The sequence below is a fragment of the Erythrolamprus reginae genome, chromosome 2 (genome assembly GCF_031021105.1).
Source record: "Erythrolamprus reginae isolate rEryReg1 chromosome 2, rEryReg1.hap1, whole genome shotgun sequence".
In the NCBI taxonomy this organism is placed as follows: Eukaryota; Metazoa; Chordata; class Lepidosauria; order Squamata; family Dipsadidae; genus Erythrolamprus; species Erythrolamprus reginae.
In genome coordinates, this window is record NC_091951.1 from 204,506,051 (window position 1) to 204,530,775 (window position 24,725).

Consider the following 24,725-nt stretch of genomic DNA (forward strand, 5'->3'; position numbering starts at 1 on the left):
CATTATCTAGTACTTTCTTAAAGAGAAAAGGCTATAGGAAACTTGACGACAAAGACCTTGAAGGGAGATGGTGAGGGAAAGAGCTCTTTTTCCAAACATCAAGTCTTGTTTCCAAAAAAAAGTCTTTAATTGTTCAAAATAGCACAAAAACGACAGATACGCAGCACTAGGGGAGGTCAGGGTGGATAGCCAGGGTAAACTCCTATGAGGGCTTTTCCTGTCTCAGTGGAAAATAAATTGGGTCAAATATAGGAAGGACAGAAGGAATCTTAAGGACTGAACAGGAAAGTGGGACACAGCGAAATGTACTATAATACAAAAGACCAGGGCACAGAGCAAGGGGAGAGTTTTGCTCATGGGGGTGTTTTCTGAGGGCTAGTTTGTCTACCAATCTCAACACAGCAAACGGTGCGCGTGGGGGGAGGCTATTCCAAACTCTACAGAGTAAGCCCTGTTGCTTTCCCCACCCTCCCCTATGTGGAATGTCCCAAGACAACCAATGGGGGAAAGAGGGGAGGGGGCACATATTTCCTCTATAGAGAGAAACCGAAACTCCTACCCCATACAGTGGAGAGTTGTATGTCAACCATCAAGAATATCGCCCCCACCCCTGTCCTTGCTCTGACCTAAAAGCCTCTGGTGGATCAGCTACATTCTCCCTTCCAAATCATTTTTTCCTTAAAAAAGTTTTATACAAAACAATGGAGAGGAATGGCAAGACATCTGCCTACAGCATGCCACCTTGTGGCCTAGAGGCAGGAAGAGCAAAGAGAAAACAAACCTGGCTTGTGCTGCTAAGGAGGAGCTGTTCCATGTACAGGGGGGGAAAAGGGGGTGGATTCAAGCCACAAACACCCTGCGCTGAGCATTAGAACAGCTGCTGTAGCATGAGCCCCTTCCCTCCAATGTTCAAAGTAGCTGCATCTGTGGCCAACCATGTCACATCTTCTCAATCCCCACTAGCAGGGACTTCTCTCCATTACCAAACGCAGACACTAAAAACTAAACTGAGGAAGAGGGTCTGTACAGAGGCAAGAACTGGAGGCAGGGAGATCAAGACTCCTCCCCCAACACACAGGATTCAGGGGAATACAAAAGAACTTCATTCCTGTAACTGCAACTTGTAAAAAAACCCAACAGCCCCCCTCCCCCCCATAACAAGTTTTCCCTCAAGCCCACCCAAAACAATTCCATGTCCATGTTATTGGGGCAGTAAGCAGAGGGTGAGGGAGGAATCCCATTCCTTCTTCCCCCTTCCTAGATGGGGTATGGCACAGTGATGGCCCTGCTTGGGGCTCCCTCACATGAGCCTCAGCATCTCTTCTCCCTACCCCACCCCAACAGTTCATCCCATAGTGTATGAAATGTGCTTTCGGCAGTTCCATCTTCCTCCATACACGGGGTGACTGGCTGGCTGGGGGAGTTCAGGCAGAGGCTGTGAAGCAGGCAGGAAGAGGGGACGGCTGGTGACTCCCTTCACTGCCCATCTGCTTTGGGCTTCTTTGGAGCACTTTTCCTGGAAGAGGAAACAAGAACAATTAAGGTCCAACTTCTGCTTGGCCATGAATACAATGCTCTTCTTGACCAGAGCACTGACAACATTCAGATTTTCATTCCCTGGAATTGTCCACTCCCATCAGTACCAGCAAGCAACCAACTTCTTAACCTCCATCCCACCTTTTTTATATACAACTCAAAGTGGCTAATATACATAATGTTCCTTCCTCCTCCTATTTTATCCACAATAACCACCTTGTGAGATGGTCTGGGATGAGTGACAGACTAGCCCAAAGTCATTCAGCCAGCTTTCATGCATAAAGGTGGCCCAGAACTCAGTCTTCAGTTTCTAAACTAGTATACCTTAAATACTGCACCAAACTGCCTTTTGGCTCCAAACAGTTGAGTGCCACTGTTGTAACTTTAGCAATATTCCTGTAAAGCTTTTGCTGCAGCCTCCTTGATTTGCTAGGCTGCTTATAGGAGAAATTGTATTCTGGCTAGAGGTCCCTCTTCCACCCTGCATAGACAACTAGTAACATAACTCTTTATTCAATCTAGGGCTGACCCAAGATATTTCAATAAACACAAAAAGAAAATTTGTGAGGCATTTTTCTCCCAAAATGACTGGGCATATATGTAGATTTCCTTCCATAACCCACCACAACTCTACAAAGGAAACACGAAGGCTGAAATAACTGCTTGATACACCAATCAATACTCACAAATCAGAAGATGAAAGCGGCCGCTTGTTGGTTGGCTTTGTCATAGATCCATCTTTATTGGATTCTGTAAAGACAAAAGTGATTGCACACACTGAAGGCAAAGATGAAACATGGCTTGAATCAAATTGAATAATTATAGGAATGTGTACTTGTTCATAAATCATGATATCCAACAGGGATAAAACTAGGAATAAAATGCAATTGAATGCTGACAGGTGAAAAAAAAGGGTGATTTTATTTTGATATTGAGTCATACTGTTAGAATTTGGCTTGTTGAGCATGTCTCTACCACTGAACTCGTTAAACCTATCTTCCCAAGCGATTTATACTGCAGCTGGGGCTGAAAATACATTGTCACTCTAGATGGTGAGATTTACATACTCAAACTTGAAACATTCCCATTAGGAATTGGTAGAAATATCTGTCAATTTAATCAATTATTGATTAAATTCAGTAAAATAATATTCTAGAACTCTGAATGAGACCTTCCTACTTATCTATACCCCCCCACACACACACACAACAGAAATATTAACATAAAGATCCAGCCTGCATCTAAGAGGCAACATGGCAGATTTTCTTCATTTGGCCTTCTCCGGGTCCCGTCGACTAAACAATGTCGTCTGGCGGGTCCCAGTGGAAAAGCCTTCTCTGTGGCGGCCCCGACTCTCTGGAACCAGCTTCCCCCGGAGATTAGAACTGCCCCCACCCTTCTTGCCTTCCGTAAACTCCTTAAAACTCACCTCTGCCGTCAGGCATGGGGGAATTGAGGCATTCCCTCCTCCCCCGGGCCTATACAATTTATGTATGGTATGTCTCTGTGTATGTCTGGTTTAATAATGGTTTTTTAAAAAAAAAAATTTATTAGATTTGTTGTGAATTGTTTTATTGTATGTTGTGAGCCGCCCCGAGTCTATGGAGAGGGGCGGCATACAAATCTAATAAATAAATAAATAAATTTGCAAACTGAGGCTCAAGATGGGAAAGTGGATGGTGTGCAGATATTTACAAGAGTCTGAGACCTGGCAGCAGCTCCTCATCTTGTTGACAGGTTTAATTTAAAGGACCTGTCTCCCCACTCCATGTGGCCTGCAGCTACATTCCTCCCCCCAATGTCCCATCACAGTCGCCACTCACCTTGAAGCCACCGCACTTGTGTGGCAGGACCATAGCCTTTCTCATTGCGGGCAGCAATGCGGAAAATAATGGCAGGCTTTGTGGTGTAGTCTATATGGGCATTGGAGAGACTAGCTGACTGGACCAGGCACGAAGGACTGGGCCCACAGTAAACCCGCATGAAGGCCAGTTGGGCAGGTGCTGCACTCTTAGGTTCACCCGCCTGGGGACTCTGGATGGCCAGGTACACCGAATATTCTGTGATTTTTCCAGAGGTGACTGAAGGTGGTTCCCAAGTCAAGTGGGCCCCGTCTGGACTCTGTGTTAGAAACACACAAAAAAAGCTTGAACACCACGACAGCCAAAATGCATTGCAGGAAGAGTGAGAGACAACACATGCAACAAACATTATCCAATTACCCCAACCCAAAGAGGGAGGTGAATTAACAGGACTTTTAAAAACAGAAAAAGCTCTCACTTTACTGATCTTAATGGCACAAGGTGCTCCAGGAAAGCCAGGCAGACAGGTCTTGAATGCTGAGATTTCACTGAAAGGGCCTCGTCCGCAGGCATTAATACCTGCTACTCGGAATTTGTAAGCAGTGCCAGGCTGTAGCTCCTGCTTCTTGAATTGAGAATAATCAGGAGTTGTTCCTGAATCATCCTGCAGAGGACAGGAGAGCGTGGGAATAAGACATCACAATTATCTTGACATTATGGGAATTTATAGGAAGATATGTAGCAGCAAAAATTTGGATAAGGTTATTATAGTACATTCTTGTCACTCACATCTGTAGCAGGTGCATCATCAGGCGGCAGGAAGTAATGTGTCACCACCATGTTGGTTGCCTTGACAATACCCACATCAAACCACTGATTTTCCTTCTTCACAACCACTTTTGGAGGCTGTGCGGGAGGCTCTGGTTTCTAGCAAAGAATGGATAATTCGAGGTGAACTTTGGAAAACTTGTAAACTCATTCTTTAAATTCCTACCAATATTTTTCTCTTACCACTGGAGCTGGTTCAATTCCATTAGCAACTTCTGTCAGGGCAGCTGCTGCCTGCAATTTTGCTGGGCTGGCTACTACCACAGGCTGTGGGGCCACAAAAGTATTTGAAGGAGCAAGACCTGGATGAGGGAAAGAATTTCAGTAACTTCCACGAGATCCCTGATCCCCAAAGACGTTGATCCATATCTAAAACTGGAAAGGAAATACAGGCAACAGAACCAAGTCCTGATTTAACTAAAAGGCCCACCTTAGGCAGAATTCCCAAGGGTGATAAATGCCTTGACAGGACGGGAGCATAAAATTATCCCATGATCGAACAATTGTGCTTATCCACCAGGAACACCCAATACAGCAGGGGTGTCTACACTGCCACAGTGTCATCACGACATATCAGAACTATTTTTCCCTTCGCTGGGCGTGGCCGCTGCGTGATGCATCCGGCCCATAGGCTGGGAATTGGACAGCCCTGCAATACAGCTTTGCTCACTCATCTCAAGCAAGAGAGCAGGAGACCCTCTCTTTCACTATTGGCTGAAAAGCACCATAGTAAGGAACCATCTTATCACTGAGCCGTGGCACCTCTTGTTTACAAGTGGAAACAAGCTTTTAAAGGCCACTGCAAAATAAAATGACAGTCATCTTTGCCTCACTTACTCTCCGTGGGAGTGGGAGGTAAGAGCCCAACCGTGCTGGTCACTGCACTAGCCAACTCATTGAGGCCATTGCTCTCACTGGCAGGATCGTTGAGGCTATCAGCAGGAGCCAGGGCTTCTGTAGGCAAGTGGGCAGGCAGCTGGTGCTGAGGGGGCGGGTGCTGCTGCTGCTGGTGGTGGTGGTGGTGTTGCTGCTGCTGCTGAACGGCAGCTGCCACTGCTGCCGCCTGAGCCTCCTGAAGCTGCTGTTGCTGCTGCTGCACCAGGGCTGCCAAGTCTTGCTGAGTAAGCACGATCGGGATGGCAGTGGCCTGTCCTTCAGGGCCCTCTGAACTCAGGTGGCCTAGTTCAGCCTGCGTGGCTGCTGCCTCTGAGGTATCCATGGCTTCTCCAGGACCTGTTCAGGAAAGAAATGAACTAAATCAGGAATGTCCAACCCACAGCCTATAGGCAGCTCTGGACAACTAATAAATAATGCAACTCTACAGAATATATATATATATGTGTGTGTGTGTGTGTGTGTGTTTATGACGGTCTTGGTATATTCGGGTTTCTTCCCCTGTAGGATTTAGAAATTTCTGGCGACGTTTTGACGTCGCCACAAATTTCTAAATCCTATACAGGAAGAAACCCGAATATACCAAGACCGTCATACCTGTACCCATGAAAATCTACGAAAACAAATATGTATGTATGTATGTATATATGTAACATATTTTTGCTGAATTGAAAACAAAGGGAGGCTAATATAGATCTATTTCAAGGTTGTTTCCTCTCATCAGCTAGCCATACCCTCACTGGGATTTGAACCTGCAGCCTCTGCCTTGTACACACACACACAAAATCAATAAATTATTTTTTATTTTCTTTCTGTAGAGATTCCTACATATGATTATAAATATAATCATTTTTTAATGTAAAAAATGACTATTTATATATACAATTTATATTATATTATGATATAAATTATATATTTTATAGGTGGCCCAAGGTAATTTCTCCTTGCTGAATGTGGGCCAGGAAAGCCAAAAGACTCTTACGGGCTAAATGTTTACCGAAGTCCCAAGAAAATTCGTAAGGACAGACCTGGCTGGCTCATGTGGTGAGTGGAGAAGATTCCAGAGGGGAAAACGGAGGGTCACAAGTACTCACCCATTACAGCCTGCTGTGCTGCTTGCAAGACTGCCTGGATGGCCAGGGCTTGTGCCTCTTCAGTGGCAGCGGCTTGGGCAGCAGCCTCTGCAGCAGCTGTTACGGCCAGTTCCTCTGGAGTCAACCCTGTCACCATGAGTGTGGTGGTGCCTGCCTGGCTCTCCGCCATCAGTTCCTGAGGCAACGCTAACTGCTCCACCTCTGAGGATGGTGGAACTGCAGGAGTGGCCTGGGGCAGCACCACCATAGCCACAGACTCTTGGGTGGGGGCAGCTGGTGTGGGTGGCGTCTCTGTAGGAGGGGCAAGTTCTGGATGGGGAGCAGTTTCAGTCAGAGGACCTTCGGTTGGTGGTGTGCTGGTTGAGGCAACCTGTGCTTGACCCTGAGGCTCAGGGGTTGCAGCTGCTGTCTGCATCTCCATGGAGGGCTGCAGTGGTTCAGAGGGTGTCGGAAGGGAATCTGTGCTGGTGGCTTCAGGAGTCTTAACAGGGGGGACTGCCTCCTCTGCAGGGACATCAGTGAGCGAGGAGATGTTCTGCAAAAGAAAGGATGGATAGAAAGGTGTAATTGTGGATCAGGCAGCATTGAGTCTGCCACGAACGCTATATACAAACACTAGAACCTAGAAGCATCTCCACGGGATCAGGTTGAAGGCCCAGTTAAACCAGATGTCTCGAAGCCACCCAGTATCACCACTCCTTAAATCACTTCACTGTTGTGGTTAATACCTCTCCTACCGGATTCTGCTCTTTTTCTTTGCTGTTATCCTTCCCCCCCAAGGAATGCTTTTTCTTCTTTGAGGATTCTCAGAGATATATTTTTGTAAGGGTTATTACAATGAGCCCAAGCTTAACTGAATTTGGGAGATGTTTATGTGCACACATATTTGTGGAAACAGCAATATTTATATTCAGTAATATATCTACATAACATATTTGGACTAAAAGGAGCCAAAAATTAGAAACTGGAAGACTTAACACTGCTTATCAGGCATGTAGACAAATCCAAGATTAGAAAAATTGATTAGGGGAGGGAGGGGCGCAAGGACAAATTAAATTTGAAGCAGAAATATTCAGATTAATGTGATAGTTTTGCATCTGCCAAATGAGTAGCAAAGTGCCAACATCTTATTTTCCCAGAGATTCAGATGACTTAAACTTAGGAAACGCTGCCAGGGATAACTCTATCCCTTGAAAGAATGCAATATAATCATCTAGGGAATCTTAATTCTTGTCTGGAATGGACCAAAGAAAACAGGACACAAGATTCAGTTCCTCCTCTGATTCTCACCGGTACAGAAGGCCCTGGTGCTGGTGTGGACTGGGTGACAGTAGTGACAGCTCTGATTTGAGTGGAGGAAACGGTGGTCACCACAGCAGAACTGGGACTGCTGGCAGCTGGACTCTCAGTCACAGGTATTTCAGGTTCCCCTTGTTGCCCATTGGTAGCAGGTGGCTGATCTGCAGAAAGAAAACAGATTACAAACCAAAGACGAAGATAAAAGAGGTTTTTGGTTGTGAGAATCCATTGGATTTTCAGGATTTGGAACATCAGTTGTTTTAAAAGTTCAAAACTTAAAACAAAATGCTCCATATTTTGGAATCCACCCCAACTTTGCTGTTTCATTCCATGAGTGCTTCAATATTTAGAAAAGGGGACTTGAAGCTCAACTTCCTAAATGTAACTCATCCTAGGGTTACAAAATAGAATTATCTGACTGGGAAAAGTGGCTATCTAAAACAAAAAAAAACCCTTAGTTCTTTAGCAAACTTAAAGTTAGATAAGCAGAAATAATGATATTTTTGAAACCTGCCTGCAAAATATTTAAATCAACATCACGAGACAGACTGTTCGTTTTAACCTTAAAATAAACTACCGTATTTTTTGCTCCATAAGACAGAAATTTCCTCACCCCCAAAATGGGTGAAAATGTCTGTGCATCTTATGGAACGAATATCATTGCTGGGTCGCAATGCTGCAGAAGTCTGAACCCCGTTAAGAGTGCAGGAGTCAGTAGGCAGAGCTAGCATATGAGAGGACGCCTATCTATGGTCCTCTCAGGATCCTGCCCTCACTAAACTGCGGCTCCATATTTGGCACACCACATGCAGTGAGGCAGCGCTCCAGATTCATATTTTTTTCTTTGTTTCCTCCTCAAAACCAAGGTTCATCTTACGGAGAGAAAAATATGGTACTTCGTTGTTTTGTGAAGAATTTTGTGGCATATTCTTATTGTTTGCCCATTTCATCCTTAGGTAGAAAGTTGTTACCAGAGGACAGAATCTAGGGCTGATTCTTGAACCCTTCTTAAAATTGAGGGGTGGGGGAAAATTTTGAACAAAATTTTAAGTGAGAAATATACATGTAACAAACCGCTATAGAAGATCCTGGGCTTTAGCTTGAATAGGCACTGAGAGAAATAAAGAATGCTATCCATTTTTCAGCAATTGTACATTGTATGGGATAACTGATAACAGTGAGGACAATATTTTCACAGATAATAGATACAAGATACTTCGGTGGTGCAGTGGTGCAAACTACTTCTGCTGATCACCAGCTATCAGCAGTTTGGCAGATCGAATCTCAGCAAGCTCAAGGTTCATTCAGCCTTCCCTCCTTCCAAGGACAGTAAAATGAGGACCCAGATTGCTGGGGGCAATACGCTTACTCTCTGTAAACCGCTTAGAGAGGGCTGTAAAGCACTGTGAAGCAGTATCAGTCTAAATGCTATTGCTATTTAGTTTTATCTATCCCTCCAAATAATTGTGTCAAAGCAGCTATTATAATAAAGCTATTAAACTTTTGAATATATGCTATGCTTGATTATAGTGATTCTAAAACAAGTATAAAAATTCTAAAGGTACAATAGATGAAGAAAAATTAACCCTGATACAACATAGTAAAGCTTATATATTTTTGTGATACAATATGATACTACTTTGAATTTCCACTTTCTCAGCTTGCTAAGGACCCAGTGTGTCTGAGACAAAGCAAGGTACACTGCAACTGATTCTGTAAATTTCTCCACAGGGCCCACACAAGGCACTGATCACAAATTAAACCTCCTAAACATTTCATGAACCGTGTATCCCAAATTATTCAGTTCATTTCCAAGTGCACACTTGTTAAGGAACAGGGGCTATTTAAAGAATATTTTTCTATATTATCCTGAGTACCGAGGAATCCCTGAGGTTACCTAGAGAAATCTGAAAATCCCTATATAAGAAAAGAAAATATGTTTCTAATACCCTTTGTGTTCTTTTACCTTGGTTGGCACCCATAGAAGAAGTAACTGTGGTGGCAGTATGTGTGGTTCCTGTTTCATGGGTTTCACAAGGAGGGTTTGAGCATATTCTGGGTGTTGAGCTCTGAGGCAAAGATCCCGCAATCCCTGGCGATTCTCTCTCAGGAGTTTTTCTCAGTTCTGAGTTGTCACATTGTGCTGATGCTGAGCTGGAAGACTGAGCACTGTCACCTCCTATGCTGGGTGTCATTGTGGTGCTGGTGGAATTGGTTTGCTGTGTTTCACAAGGTGGAGTAACAGGGGGCTGCGGTTGCTGGGCACCTTCATTTTGTCCAGCTCCCAGGTTTGATGTGGTGGTGGTGGCTGTGTTCGTAGTACCAGTCTCATGAGTCTCACAAGGTGGATTCGAGCACACTCGCTGTCCCACAGCTATGTTGGAAGTTGCTGTAGTAGCTGTGTTGGTGGTGCCCGTTTCATGAGTCTCACAGGGTGGATTCGAGCACACTCGCTGTCCCATGGCTACATTGGAAGTTGCTGTAGTAGCTGTGTTGGTGGTGCCCGTTTCATGAGTCTCACAGGGTGGATTCGAGCATACTCGCTGTCCCACGGCTATGTTGGAAGTCGCTGTTGTAGCTGTGTTGGTGGTGCCTGTTTCATGAATCTCACAAGGTGGATTGGAACATATCTGCTGGTTAGCACCCAGGTTTGATGTTGTTACGGTAGCTGTATTTGTAGTACCTGTTTCGTGAGTTTCACAAGATGGATTAGAGCACACTTGAAGATTTGTAGCCTTATTATCTGTGTTATGGGTCTTGCAAGGTGCACTTGACTGAACTGGCACATCAACTTTGACAGACATGGTGGTGTTAGTAGAGTTGGTTTGCTGTGTTTGGCACGGAGGGTTGGCAGATCCCACCCATTCGCCATCTGGCTGCCCTTTGCCCATAAGGGATCGAGCTGTGGTGGCAGTATTGGTGGTATGAGTATGATGGGATTCACACTGGCCTTTTTTCAGGGCTTGTAGTCTTTTACTCCCTTGCTCTGTGATAGCGCCAGAAGCAACACTAGGCGAGCTGGCAGCTGGCACAAAGCTTACAATTTGAACTGCACATGGATGCTCTGTGGGAATATCTGTTTTTGTTGTCATGGTGGTACTGGTGCTACCCGTCTGCTTTGTTTGGCATGAAGTGTTACTCAATTCCTTCTGTCTGTCATCAGGTTGTCCTTGGTCCATGTTTGAGGTGGTGGTTGTGGCAGTATTTGTAGTGCCAGTCTCGTGGGTTTCACGGGGAGGATTGGAACACACTACCTGACCTGTACCTACGATGGGCTTTACTGTCATAGTGGTGCCAGTGGCACTGGTCTGGAAAGTATGACATGGTGGTTCCGAGGGTGCCCTTTCTGTTTTGGAGATGGTGGCAGTATTGGTGGTGCCCGTCTCATGAGTTTCACAAGGTGGATTGGAACATATCTTTTGCCCAACACTCAGAACAGTTGTTGCTGTGTTGGTGGTACCAGTCTCATGCATCTCACAAGGAGGATTGGAGCATATCCGCACCACTCGGCCATTAGCCTGAAGGCCACCACCCTCCTGCCCGTCACACACAAACTGTAACTGAGCTGGCCCGCCCAAAGTGCCCACAACTGTGGTTGTAGCTGTGTTGGTTGTGCCAGTATCATGTGTTTCACAGGGTGGGTTGGAGCACACCAGTGTAACAGTGTTTGGCTGTGAATCTCCTTGTCCCGGCTCAGCGATGGTGACTGTGGCTGTGGGCTGCTCTGTGGTGGGGGAGGCCAAGATAGAAACAGGCAAATCATGCACCGGCTGGGCCTCTACACCGCTGGGGGTTGTAATCAGGGTGACCTGAGTAGGCTGAGAAACAGGCTAGATGGAGTGAAACAAATACACATAGGTTAGCAGAGAGAATTCTAGTCAAGAAACATAGCTAAATCATACATAAGATTTACAAGCATTCTATACTGTATTTCAGATTGCAGGCATTACAAAATATCTTTCATATTTTTTAAAAAAAGTCCTTGCACTTATAAAATATTAATTTAATAACCCTCTGCAAAATATCCACCCAATGCATTTATACATGTAAGAAATATACTCTGGGGAATATTTAAAAATATATCTCCCAATTGCTTTCATTCTGATGCAGTCTAATGCAGAATTCTGCAATTTCATTTTTAAAAATCTATTTTTAATTTCTTTGCCCATTAGTTCTCATTCTTTTTCTTCATTTTGTATAACATTGCTTACTCTGAAAGGGGCTACAGTATGATGTATATTTGTGTATGTGATGTATATACACATGCATTTCTAAGTAGGGCAAAAGAAACAAGTGGGCATGAGGAATATTACAGAACTGATTAGGTAGTAAAAGATGCGACTAGACCAGGAAAGCAATCTTAAGTTGTACTGCAGAGAATTGCAGAACTTCACATCTGCCCTGAGAAACAGAGTTTTATACACTAGGATTGTAAAAGTCTGCAACAAGATTAAAGGTGCAGATTAAAATACATACTCTGATATAAAGTAATTGGAGACACAGATCTTGAGGTCTTGTACAGATGATAAAGATCTTGTAAAGAAATCCATGACTTTACTCTCACCTGTTTCAAATGCTTGCTATTCTTGCCCAACAGAGCCCTGCTCATGACATGCATGCTGCCCGTTTCAAATCAATACATGTTGATACCTAAGGTAACTATTGGGGGTCCCCCCCCCCAATTCTCATGATATCTATGAATTACAACAGAACTGCTACTTTGTATTCTAAAAAGAAGAAGAAGAAGGGGGAGATGGGAGGGGAGGTATCTTATAGTAAAGACGAGCAGCCTGGCTCTCTAGAATTGCAATTCCATGCTCATAGGCCACGTTTGCCAGAGTGATGGGATTTGAAATCCAAGGCAGCTGAAGGGTACCAGCTGCCTATCCTTTCCAAACAATCCACAGAATTATCATGCTTATCAGAATTATCAAGAACATCAAATCCTGGATAACAGTTAAAAGCTGAAAACACACCTCAGAGGGAGGAAATCCAATTGCTCAGATACTCATACACAAAGTCTCTTCCAACTACATCAGGGGTGTCAAACTCGTGGCCCAGATACATCACGTGCTGGCCTCGCCCAGTTTAGCAAAAGGGGAAAAAAGTCCCAATACGTCACATGACAGTGCCATGATGACGTGAGTTTGACATCCCTGAATTACATCGTTTTTACAGTATGTTTCCTTTGCACAACCCCATAAAAGAGGTGGGTTCCTCCCAGTTCGCAGTGAACTGGGAGGAACCTGTAGAACCTGTAGCAAAACACTGGTGACGTCAAGGAACCAGTTTTGTCTGTGCTGGTCCGTGGACACGACCACCTTTTTGGGGATTTTTGGGGGGGGGGGTGAGGGGGAATTTTTTGCTGTTTTTTCTTCTATTTTTATTATTATTATTATTATTATTATTGTTGTTGTTGTTGTTGTTGTTGTTGTTGTTGTTGTTGTTAATAATTAGATTTGTATGCTGCCCTTCTCCAAAGACATATGCATAGAAATCTGGTCCCTGGCACTGCGCATGTGCCGCCATCTTGTTTTTGGCTTTTGGGGTGGGAGGATTTTTAAAAAAAAAAATTCAGCACTGTACATGCACAGCCATGCGGTGTGGGAGAAAGTGAACCAGCGGTAAGTTAACCCACCCCTGACCCATATCATTTGTAGGCATGTAAGAAGCTGCTTTTCATATTTTGTTTCTACTAGCTATTAGTTTTCTTTCTCTAGAAACCCTCTAAATACATCATCTTTTCTCTAACTACAATCAGACCCACCCCTATTACACGAAAAGCCTCAGTTAATAACCAATAAGGCATCAAATGTTTATACAACAGAGACATCATTCTTTGAAACCACCTGTGTCAACAACTACCACCACCTTTCAAAATTGCAAGTTTATCATCATGCAAAGCATCATTTTGTTGGGAAAGATCACGTGCAATTTTTGACCAGGCCAAAACCATACCTGCATAGTGATAGTGGGAGTAGTGAGGCCTCCTGCTGCTGTCATGGTTGTCTGTGCTGCTGAGACAGTGATGGCAGCTGGGTTGATGACCTGGCTGGAAAGTGTGGCAATGGTCCCCAAGGTGGTAATAGGTGTAGCCAAGGAAGCGTTAGTATTGTGTGCCCCAGTTCCAGCTAGGCTTGTTGAGACCGTGCCTGTTACAGTGCCTAAGGTTGTAACTCCTTAAAAAATACAAAGAAAAAAACATAGATGGAGAAAACTCTGTAAGAGGTATCCATGCTGATTCCAGAAACCGTAGTACATAGAAACAGGGGCTCTGAAATTCCTGGTCATGTTTCTAGGCCATATATCTAAAGACTGGTAAAAATACACAGTTAGCAGGCCAGTTTTGCAGCACACAAGGGATCCTGTGACGTGTGAAGATGTCCAGAGGCCCAAAAATGTATCCAACAGCCAATCTACCCAACGGTGCACTATGGAAAGCAAATGCACTCACACAAACTAAATGCATTAATTCTTCCTCCAGCTTAATGCCTTTACCTGTAGTTCCTTTCACTACCAAAGTGGTAACAGTAGGCTTGACTGCAGACACAGTGACAGGGGTGACGAGTCGCACTCCACCCATAGGGACAGTTCGCAAGATTGTGCCAGGTTGTCCAGGTGCTCCCTTAAGCACTACCTATGAAAACACACATTTTTCATATTAAACTGCTGAAGTTGGAATGGGGCTTCTAGCATCTCCCAAACTGTCATCTAGCTCACCTGTGTTACGCTTTGCTGTCCATGACTGGTGGTTAATTTGGGTACTGCTGTAATGATCTTGGCAGGTGTACCAGTGCCAGCGGTCATCACTTTTGTGGTGATAATGGTGATGGGAGACTTAATCCCAGGACTACTAGTAACACCTGAAAATAGAAAGCAGAATTTGAATACACACACATATTATCTCTCCCCATCCCCAACCACCATGCTGTGATCTCACTGGTTGCTACACAAACCAATGATCCACAGACTGAAGCAGGATGATAATTGTTATGGTAAATCAAATTCCATTTCTTACCTGTGGCACCTGCTTGCGTAATAATAGCTGACATGGGGATGGTCTTGATAATAGTGGTGGTACCAGGCTTTGTTGTGTTGGGTGACACACTGCTGATGCCCAGGATGGTAGGCTTAGTACCTGTGCCACCTGCCTGAGAGCTGGTGATGATTGTAGTGGGCTTGCCATCCGCTGAAGTCACTAGTTTCAGAATAGTGCCAGCAGGTAGAGGACCTTTGGTCTTAAAGGGGGGAGGGGGAGAGAAAGAAAACACCAAGAATCAGCATAATGTAGGAAGTCTAAATATTATTGCGTTCCACATACAGAAAATAAACTAGCGGGAGAAATAATGGCAGGCAAAGAAAAGGAGGCATATAGGCCATTGGGGTAAAAATGGCATAGACTCCATTGTATGTTCTTACCTGGATTATCTGAGTCAGAGGACTTGATGCTTGGCCTGTTACAGCTGACGTCTGGACTGGTTTGGTATGGACAACAGACATCATTTTTCCCAAATTGGAAATCTGCTCCCCCACAAAGAAAGAAAGTTTGCTTTAAGTCTCTTCTAATATAAAGGGACATGGTCCCCTTCCTCTAATTCACTCAGCAATTATTTGACCAGAAAAATATCCAGCAATCATTTGTGAGTAGCTTGTTAAATTAAATGAGAGCATATGCTCAGTAGTACATAAAAAAGCTGAGGGCTCACTCAAAATGTTCACTTGTATGAAAAACAAGTTGACAGGAGGAAAAAAAACCCTCCATTTCCAGCATCCTCTTAAACCCCTATCAAAAGAATTATGCTTACCAATGCACTTCCTCCAGGCATGGAGATAGGACTTTTCACCAATGTGATGGTCTTCGTTACCCCACCGACTACGGTTGTCATCACCTGGGCCTGCTGTGCTACAGTGACAGTGCCTGATTTGTGCACAGTGATGATGGGCCGGGTAGGTGTGTTACTGGTGGATGAAGAGACTGAGGTGCCCACCTGGGCAGCTGCTGTCTTCAGCATGCGGGTGGCTGGGTTGCTCACCTGCTTGTTAAAACAATAACAGTATTTTAAAAAAGAACATTTTATAAGGATTTGTGGAGACAATATGAATTCTCACACCTTTTTATTACAGATAGAGCATGGTCTAACAAATATAAATCTAGGATCCAGTGCTTGCCTTAGTCCTTTTGCCATGTGCTAATTCCAACAAAACTGGGGACCCGCCGTTCATACTATGGGAATATTACTCCTGAGTTCAATTCAAAGTTTTGGTTATCATCTTTGAAGTGTTTCATGACGCAGGTCAGGGTAACTGAGGGACTGCCTTGCCTCAATGAGATCAACCCATCCCACTTGATCAGACAGAAGGGACAGTCTACAATCTCTATTGGTCAGTTTCAGCTCACAATGTGTGAGCTAAAAAGAGCCTTTTCTGCTGTGGCCCCCATCCTTGGAAATAGCAGGGTGAGGCCCTGCTTAAGGTGAGGTCTGTCCCCACTGTGTTGGTGCCCAGGAAGGGTTTGAAATCTGACTCTGCCAATTTAGCTCAAGGTCTTCATGGAGAGGCTCATCATTGGAGGTGGTTGGTGTTTTGATTGGGAAGAGATTGCCCCCATATACCTATTTTGCCTTTCTGCCTCTTATCTTTGGTATTTAATATCTGTAATGTTACTATTTTCTGTGTTTATGATTTTGTAACATGTTCCAATCCCTTTTAAGAGTGAGATGGGAGGCATATAAATTTAATAAAGCAAAGAAACATACTAAGGATACTCACCATGACTGGTGAAGAAGCCACTTTAACTGTGGTGGGTAATGTTGTGGTGCCTGGGGACACTGCAACAGTCTTAACTATGGTAGTACCAGCAGGCATGCTTAACATAGTGGGGGCTGAGGATGGTGGAATTTTCTGAGTGGCTGCAGCAGCAGCTGCCAGAGCTGCCATGCCACTCATCTGGGAGCTGCTACCAATTACCTAAGTTTAAAGGAAAAATTCAGTGAGTCAATACCACTAGGATTCCATGTAAATAACAATGGCAATGTATTAGTGACATAGACAGACAGGACAGGAAGAGATGTGATGAATTCCTTCTTTCAGCACAGGTGCCCATCATTTCTGCCTTTACTTACCGTCCCTTGAGCGCTTTGTGCGGGTACCACCATGCGTACCCCAGCTGGCAAAGAAGTCACATTCACTGGGCCTTTCCCAGCTTGTCCTGCTGACCGCACTGTTACCAGTGGTGCTCCTGTGGTAGCTTGTGGGCCAGTGACCTTCAGCACAGCTGGAACAGCTTCAGAAAGAAAATAAGCAGGTGAAAATTTAAGACTACATGCACATTATTATTTATTAGATTTGTATGCCGGCCCTCTCCGAAGACTCGGAGTGGGTTGTGTGTACCAAAATGTTTCAGAAGGACTGTGGACTTCATATAAACAGTGTATTTATTCATTATTCAAGTAGTCTATCTTTTTTCCAGCCTTCCAAAATGGCAGTTGCTTTAAGAATCACATTATGACTTGATAGAGCCTCAAAATGGCAAGTGATGTCTAAAGCATCAAAAATATAAATTTCTACCTATTCCAGTTATGGGGTTCCAAAAATGCTATCCTAGAAAAATGCAGTTAATTTGGAAACTACATTTTTTTTAATTGATCCACACTCTTGGCAGGATAGAACATCAATAGTAAGCAAAATGCTCCAAATTCTAAACAGCTATTCAAATCATAGCACTATGAGCATGAAACACTTCTGGAATTGCTGAAACATCATAATTTAAGTTTAAAATCTTTTCCCATTCAAAACAATTTGCAGATTACACAATGCATCATAAGGATAGCTCATCTTTTTCCTCTTACGGAAAAATGTAAAAAGCACTCAGCCTGCGTGGCTTTGAATTTTTGGAACACACAAGTAGAAAAATAAAGGACTGTAAGAATATTTGTTAAATATTTGAACCTGAAAGTACACTGTGTTCAGGGGAGTTCAAATCCACTCTATTTATTTTGTTCCCTGCTAAAAGGAAATCAATTCTTTTAAGATAATTCTTAAGAAAAAGAATTTCAGAAGACTGACATTAAGGAAAAAAAATGCCATTGTAACAGATTCCCCCCCTCCCGGCTTTTGGAAAATTGAAGGCGGAGCTCTTACTAAGCAGGGTTTCTGCTAAGAAGGAAACTCAAGACTTCAAGAGCTGTATACAATTAGCCCAGCTTTTGAAAGGAGTAAATTTCGACTGAAAAATTAGAAAAAAAAACCCATCTCCCTTACTCTGTGGACGAGGAGTAGCAACAGCAGCTGCTGGAGGAGGCCCTGGCATTGGGCTTGTAGGCACGGTAGGAAGCACCTGGATAGTTGTCGTGGTTGGTGGGGCAGGTGCAGCGGCGGCGGCAGCGGCGGCAGCAGCAGTAGCCGCAGCGACAGCTGTGGTTTGTGGCAGCAGGGTGATACCCATTTGTGCCAGAGGCTGCACGGCAGGGACAGGTGCGGCAGCAGCAGGGGCAGGGCTCTTGGGGGGATTGACAGGCACTGAGGGTACAGGATTAGCGGCTGGCGAGGAGGCAGCTGGGATGTCGTATTTCTGCAGTTGGAGCAAGTAAGTGTCCGCAGTTGGGACAGAACCCCAGCTCACTTCCAAGGAGTTGGTGTTGGCACGAACCAGCTGAACCCGTGAAGGGGGTGGAGGTTTCTCTGTGGGTAAAAGAGAACAAGGGGAGATGGGATTAGGAAAATTGCCCCTCTGTTATGTGTCACAAGAGCACAAACTCCCACATTCCAGAGAAAACAAGTTTTCCATACCATTTTAAACACACACTTAAAAGGCTAACGAGTATTATTTTTCCCCTCCTGAAAATACTGTCACACAATACAGCACCAAAACATTGCTTCTTTCCTCTCCAAACATCTTTTTTAAAAACTCTGTTCGACAGGATGATAAAAGTACCATTTGAGGTTCTAACTGCTCATCACTTTAATTCCCATAAAATGTCTTTGGCTAAACGTGTTTTAAAATCAGGAAAAATAACTTTTCCTTCTGCTTACTAAAATGCTTCAGATAGAAATTTGCAGCTATACGGTTTCATACACATACACACACACCAAAAGAAACCCATCATAAAACCAAGAAAGGTATACTTATGGAATATTCTACAATTAAAAGTTACTTATGGGAAACATGATATAAAACTCATACAATCTCAACAGGGTTTAGTTTAGTTCTACTGTTGGATCCCATTTTAATTTAGACATCCTGCTTACTTTTTGTGGGATGAGGATGTTACATTCAATGTAACGCAGGTATTATCCATAGTGCACTTAATCAGTGAGGCTACAGATCAGTGATGGCTAATCTTTTTGTCATTGCATGCCGAAAGCTCACATGTCCCCGCACATATAATGCAATGCACACGCGACCCCCTCCACATGGCCCCCACATTTGTGTGTGAACCCCCATGCTCCCATGCATGCGCAAATCCCCGCACATGCACTCATGTCGCCTGCATGCACCTCCTTGCACAGGCACTCAGAGACCTGAATATCAGCTGGCTGTAGAATGCACAGTGAAGCATGCATGGTGCCCACTGAGGGCTTTGCGTGCCACCTGTGGCATGTGTGCCATAGGTTCACCATCACGGCTATAGATCCAAACATTTTGGATCTTGGCTTATAGCAACACAATTCTCTTTAAAAGAATGTAGAAAACGCATCCAGATCAATGCACTATACTCGGTTGTCATCAGAAATTCCAATATGAAAGCAACATCCTCATATTAAAAAAAAAAATCACAAGTACAGACCTTCCTGCTCTTCCGGTTTTGGGGCGCTTCCCTGCGCCCGCTCCCATTTCAGCACTTAGTGCCAAAAGTTTGCCAACACTGCTCTATCTTATCCTAACGTACCTCAAACGGATTTTATTGTGGGGAAAATAGGAAGAGGAAGGAGTATTAGGTATTTTCACTCCTTGAGTTACTATAAAGTAATAAAGGCAGAATTTAAAAAATTACTAAATAAAATTAGGAGAATCTAAACAAACAGCATGAACCTATCATGACACTTAACAGACTATGACGTCATAGAAGCCTGAATAATATATAAATGGGTAGATAGTATCCCTGCTGCAGTACTTCTACCTAGCCTTCTTACCAGTCTCAAGATACCAGAGATCCTTGCAGCAAACCTGGTTGTTCCAGGCTTTACGGTAGCCGTCACGGCCACTCCAGATGTACAAGCGGGTATTAATGGCCACGGCACAATGCCCTGCCCGTGCCCGTGGAGTATTCTCTTCCAGTGTATCCATCAGAATGGGCTCCCAAGCCATGGAGTCTGCATTGATAGATAAAAGCACAAACGGTCAGGCTTGTTAGTAGAATACAGGGTAACTAAGGTTAAGAGGCACTACCTTTATATAATAATAATAATAATAATAATAATAATAATAATAATAATAATGATGTATTAGATTTGTATGTCTTTATATCCTCACATACCTAAGTTGAGACAGGCCAGAGTATTTGTGCATTTCCATTCCTTTTCATGTGTAGCCACTTTGACATCATCCATAACAAGAGGCACCCAGCCACCAAATACATACATTCTGCCAAAGAAAGAAAGAAAATTAAAATTTGGGTGAGCAATCAGTCTGGAAGATGTGAGGATAGGAGTGGAACTTACTTGTTCCCAATGGTTGTAGCTGAATGCAGACTACGGGGGAGTGGAGCCACCCCTCTCAGGTTGGGCTTGTTCCACGTCAAAGAATCTAGAGGAAGAAATCATACCATAGGTCATTATTTCCAAAAGGTCCAGCCTCTCAATCTTCTAAGGCCCAGTACATATACAAACTGGCTAGTGCTTGGATAGAACTAAAATGGGTGTGTCCTAGGACCTGCTCTATCTAAAAAACCGTTTACAACCTGTCCCCACTCAACTTCGTTGCTTTTACCGATATCAAGTGTCCAGAGATCGCCAAGACGACAACCACTCATGCCACCGTATATGACCAGTTTGGATTTTTTGTTGTCTTTTTCTGTGTACACCACAGCAGTGTGGGATTCTCGTGGTGGAGGCAATACCCCATAGGTGATGGGAATGTCCCAGGACCCCACACCAGATCCTGGCCGCAACTCCAAGTTATAGAGGTCATTTAGGTACCTGTAAAAAAAAAAAAGAGTGAGAGAACATGTGAAAACCAGGTAAGAAATTATAATAATAATTAATTAATAATAATTTATTAGATTTGTATGCCGCCCCTCTCCGAAGACTTGGGGCGGCTAATTGTAACTCTCTTTGGTTTTTGCTATTTGTTTTTGATACAATTTGGGATATTTTCTTAAAAACTGGAGAAAAGGTAAAACAAAAGGGAACATGACTCATTACAACCTTATACAAAACCTTTTTCTTCTGATCTAAACTGACAAAATGTCAATGTACCTGGGAATGTTATTCTTAGGATCTTCACTGTCATTGGCCAATCCCCCAAAAAGGTAACATTTGTTGCCCACCAACGAGAAGCTATGGCCAAGGCGTGGACAGGGTGTGGGCCCATTCTTGGGCATCTTTGCCTTGAGTCTCTTCCATTCCCAACGACTGGCCTAGAATAATAAAGGATCAAATTATTATTAACCTAAGCAAGGAATGCAAATTAAGATAAAGACCAAAGTTGGCAAGCACTCACCTGCAATTCATACAGATCATTGCTGTACTTGCCATATTCAACCATTCCACCAAATACCAGGAGACGAGTTCCATCACAAACAAAGCCATATGCAGCACAACCAGGTGGAATGTCTCCACGCACAGCTGGGATGAACCACTGGTTTGTAGCTGGGGAAAAAAGGGGAAGAAATATGAAGGACAGCTTACATTCAAATACAATAGAGCTTCATGTGACAACATTCTCGAAGCAAGTCAGGACTGGACAGCTGGGATTTCACTCTTCCTCTCTTAACTGATACCCTATCAAATAAAGCAGCTCTTACGAAAATCAGAACTATACACACTCACTTCAGAAGCTTTTGTGCGTGTGTGTTGAAAATGAGATTGCCATCGTATTCTTATTTGCTCTCTCAACTAACAATTCTGCTTTATGACAGATGCTGCAAAAAAAATGGCAGTCTTTCGGGATACTATAATCTAAATTGAGAGAGCATAAAATACAGGAAGCAGCCTGTGGTAGTAAAGGATGTCAGAGAAAAGAAAACCTCCTTCCTGTTCTGGGACAACGGTCTGGATTAATGCAGCAGATAGCAGTAAGAGGCATGAGCGCGGAACTGTTTACAATGAGCAGGCAAGAGGAAACAACCTATCAGGAGTTGAGAGATGAGGCGGCTGCTAATCAGGAAGCTTAGACCCACCCACTTCTGTCCAGCTCTAGTTACATAGAAAGAGGACTCCATAGGGACCTCTAGACGCTGTGGCTGACACTAAAAGTGAAGGAGGAAGGCATATTCCCTTCTGCATGTGCTTGCCAGCCAACATACTACTTCATTCCACATATTTATTCTTGGACAACTAGTTATAGTGCCTTCTGTTTAGCCAGCATTGCACTGGCACTTACTGGGTTTTTTGACAGGCCTCCTGATCTAGCACTTCTACTTCAGATTTTTTTTGGGGTTTGTTAGTTACTAAGATATATGTTCATATTGTTTGACTCAAAGACTGTATTTGCAGCAACATAGCAGTGGCATGAAAGCACTAAAGATACAAAAAGCAGAAAGCAAAAGAATCTATACTGTATGATACTAAATTCAAGAATGCATTTTCCAACAGGGAAACTTTTACTCATGCAGGAAAAGGAAATGCCAGTATCAAACAAAAATTAAAAGAATACTTTTGTTAAAAGAGATTTTTTCTGCTTTGACTTTCTTAAAACTTTTTGAATTTGAATTTTTTTCTAGAATATACAATGAGCCTGAATTTATTTTGCCTTTGCTCATGTCTATTTTAAAAGTTCCATAGTTTAAAAATATGATAAGGTCTCGATGACATACAAGTTCATTAACAATGTGAAAACCTGAACTCTCCCATTTAATTTTCAAAGCTAGTATTTTCATTTGTAGCTATCCTCTGCAATCTTACACTGGCAAGGGTACTTCTACCATTTCCGTTACTGACAAAGTATATGTCTTAACCTTACTGTGGCATATTACGGAGACTGAAAGTCAGAATGAGACAGATAAGCCAAGTCCTGTCTTTACCAACCAACCAACCAACCCTCTTTCTCTGGAAAAAACTGTGCTAACTTTGTCAAACTGTGGACTCCTGGAATATATCCTACACAGTCTAGATAAATACCATCAGTCTAGAGACCATCTATTTAAACCTCCTCTTCTCAATTTGTAAAAACCTCTAACCTTTAGTTAAAAATATAAGGCTAGGAGTGGCATATATCTGCAGTGGTAGAATGTAACTTTTCCAATTGGCACTAGAAATAAACCCAGAATGCTGAATTATTTTAGGCAATTTCAAATCAGAATTGTGACTACAGGAGATGAATAACTTGGCACTCAAGATAAATTGACCCCTCTTGGTTAGCTATAAGGTGAAATGTTACAGTATTTGCTTCCTTACTACAGCATTATTGTCAGCCCAGTTCAATTGCATTCTTATGCATCCAAGCCAAAAGGGGGGAAACAGGCAACAAAGAGTTAAAAGCTGTAGCATTTGAAAAGTTAAATTTTAGGAGCCAAGTCTTTGGGGAAGAAAAACTCCTTCTAGTACTGCCCGCCATCTCATCACATGAGTGCATCTGAGAGTCCATGAGGGAAAATAGTGTATTAACACCGGGAGAGATAAAATTACAATGCCAAGCAAAGTTGCACGGCTACTCACAAAGCGCCAGGTTAATATGGAAGCGCAAGAACTTTGTGTCCTTAAAGCACCCTGCGCTATGTTCAAAATTGGGTCACGGGCTTCATTGATGAATAGTTCTCTAGATTTTTTCCTCCGCTATCAAGCTGGCAGAGATCTTTCTCTTTTTGCCAACTATTCATTCCTCCACCTCCCACATTGTTGTGGGACTGATGATTTGAACTTCTATGGTTTTGACAAAATAATCCTGTGGTACGCTACTGCTAGTCTGATTGGCACTGTGTAAAAAAAACATTGCTTTTATGTCCTTTCTGCAAAGACAAATCAATTTGTACATAAGCCAAGCACAAGCATGTAAATTAGGAAAAAGTCTCCAATGCCAAGGCGCTGGACCTCATCTAAGGGAAGCTGCTCCAAGGCACATGTCAGTTATCACATTGAAAAGGCTGAAGAAAATTCAAGAGAAACAAGACTTTACCAGTTTCATCTTTTAGTTTTCTCCTCTATCATTTGTTTCCAATCACTTTGAAAAAATGAAGGCAGTTAAACAAATGTAATGAAGTCTTATAGAAACTTGCTAATGTACAAAAGTAGTTGCAGATACTTTTTTTCTATACAAGAGATACTGGAGATCATATGTTCATGGGAGAACTAAATCACTCTGGGACCAATTATAGACAATCTTTGCCCAAATGGTGTAATGCCCTGGTCCTACAAATACCCTAAATACTGTTGCCCGTTCAGCCCCCCCTTACCTGTATTATAGACATGCAACTCATCCACGATGCCCTCATTGCCCCCTCCGAAGACCACAATCAGCTCTTTGATTGCCACAGCTCTGTGTCCATGTCGGGGCCGAGGCACAGGGCCTGACCACCCAATCACACGTTTCCAGCGGGGCTGCAGCAGCCCTGCAGCGGCCCCACCACCTGTTGGGGAGCCCCCGCTAGGGACAACAGGAGAGGCCATAGAAAGCACCTCCTCACTCTCAACAAGGTTCCCTTTGCCAGCAACCAGTCCTCTAAGAAAAGCAGGGAGTCGTTTATAAGGGCTTATCGCTTCCCAAGCGATGCCTCAAAAAAGGGTCCCCCCACTGTCGCCCCGAAGCCACATGCACTTCTACCTCTTTCGAGGTAAGACTGTTCGTGAGAGCAACACCAGGTTTACTTTCTTCAGAGGACAAGAGCCAAGCGGTCCTCCTCCCCCACTGAGGCAAGACGCCCACGGTCCTTCTAACTACACCGAGACACCCCCTCACCGCGGGGCACAGTCCCCTGTTTTGCTGCAAACAAACTAATTCAGAGTAGTTGTGGAAAAAGAAAAGTTAAAATAAAATAAAATCCTCCCCTCCCCCCCTAAAAAAACTCTTGGCGGGACAAGTAGCGGCCCTTTTTTATTTCGTGAGGCAGTCACAGCTTAAGAGGCATGTACCCCGTGGCTGAGAAACTCCTCTAAGGCTCCGTCGCCGACAATTGAG

At 43.5% G+C, this 24,725-nt stretch overlaps 1 protein-coding gene across 3 annotated transcripts; it reads right to left on the reverse strand.

Annotated features, from left to right (window-relative positions):
• Positions 1-105: 105 nt before the first annotated feature.
• HCFC1 (host cell factor C1) lies at positions 106-24,305 on the reverse strand. Of its 3 annotated transcripts, none has more exons than XM_070741387.1 (26): positions 24,004-24,305; positions 21,114-21,262; positions 20,870-21,030; positions 20,382-20,590; positions 20,114-20,198; positions 19,930-20,036; positions 19,586-19,765; positions 17,714-18,133; positions 16,576-16,736; positions 16,223-16,420; positions 15,259-15,486; positions 14,873-14,974; positions 14,472-14,691; positions 14,174-14,316; positions 13,952-14,090; positions 13,412-13,632; positions 9,420-11,283; positions 7,445-7,614; positions 6,155-6,689; positions 5,004-5,399; positions 4,350-4,468; positions 4,128-4,265; positions 3,817-4,002; positions 3,360-3,657; positions 2,223-2,286; positions 106-1,516 (listed from the first exon to the last, which is right to left on the reverse strand). In XM_070741387.1, exons 1-26 carry the CDS (start codon positions 24,215-24,217, stop codon positions 1,477-1,479), a joined length of 6,747 nt encoding a protein of 2,248 aa, XP_070597488.1. In that variant the 5' UTR covers positions 24,218-24,305; the 3' UTR covers positions 106-1,476. The 3 variants fall into 3 exon arrangements, with proteins under 3 accessions (XP_070597488.1, XP_070597489.1, XP_070597486.1); XM_070741388.1 differs by having other exon boundaries at positions 5,082-5,399; positions 15,259-15,489; XM_070741385.1 differs by having other exon boundaries at positions 15,259-15,489.
• Between the last annotated feature and the right edge of the window lie 420 nt (positions 24,306-24,725).

Coding starts and splice junctions, on each gene's coding strand:
- HCFC1 (XM_070741385.1), bottom strand. CDS start 24,217: ATGGCCTCTCCTGTTGTCCCTAGCGGGGGCTCCCCAACAGGTGGTGGG. Junction 16,421..16,575: donor CACAAAGCGCTCAAGGGACG/GTAAGTAAAGGC, acceptor CTTTAAACTTAG/GTAATTGGTAGCAGCTCCCA. Junction 4,469..5,003: donor ACCTCCCACTCCCACGGAGA/GTAAGTGAGGCA, acceptor TCCCTCATCCAG/GTCTTGCTCCTTCAAATACT.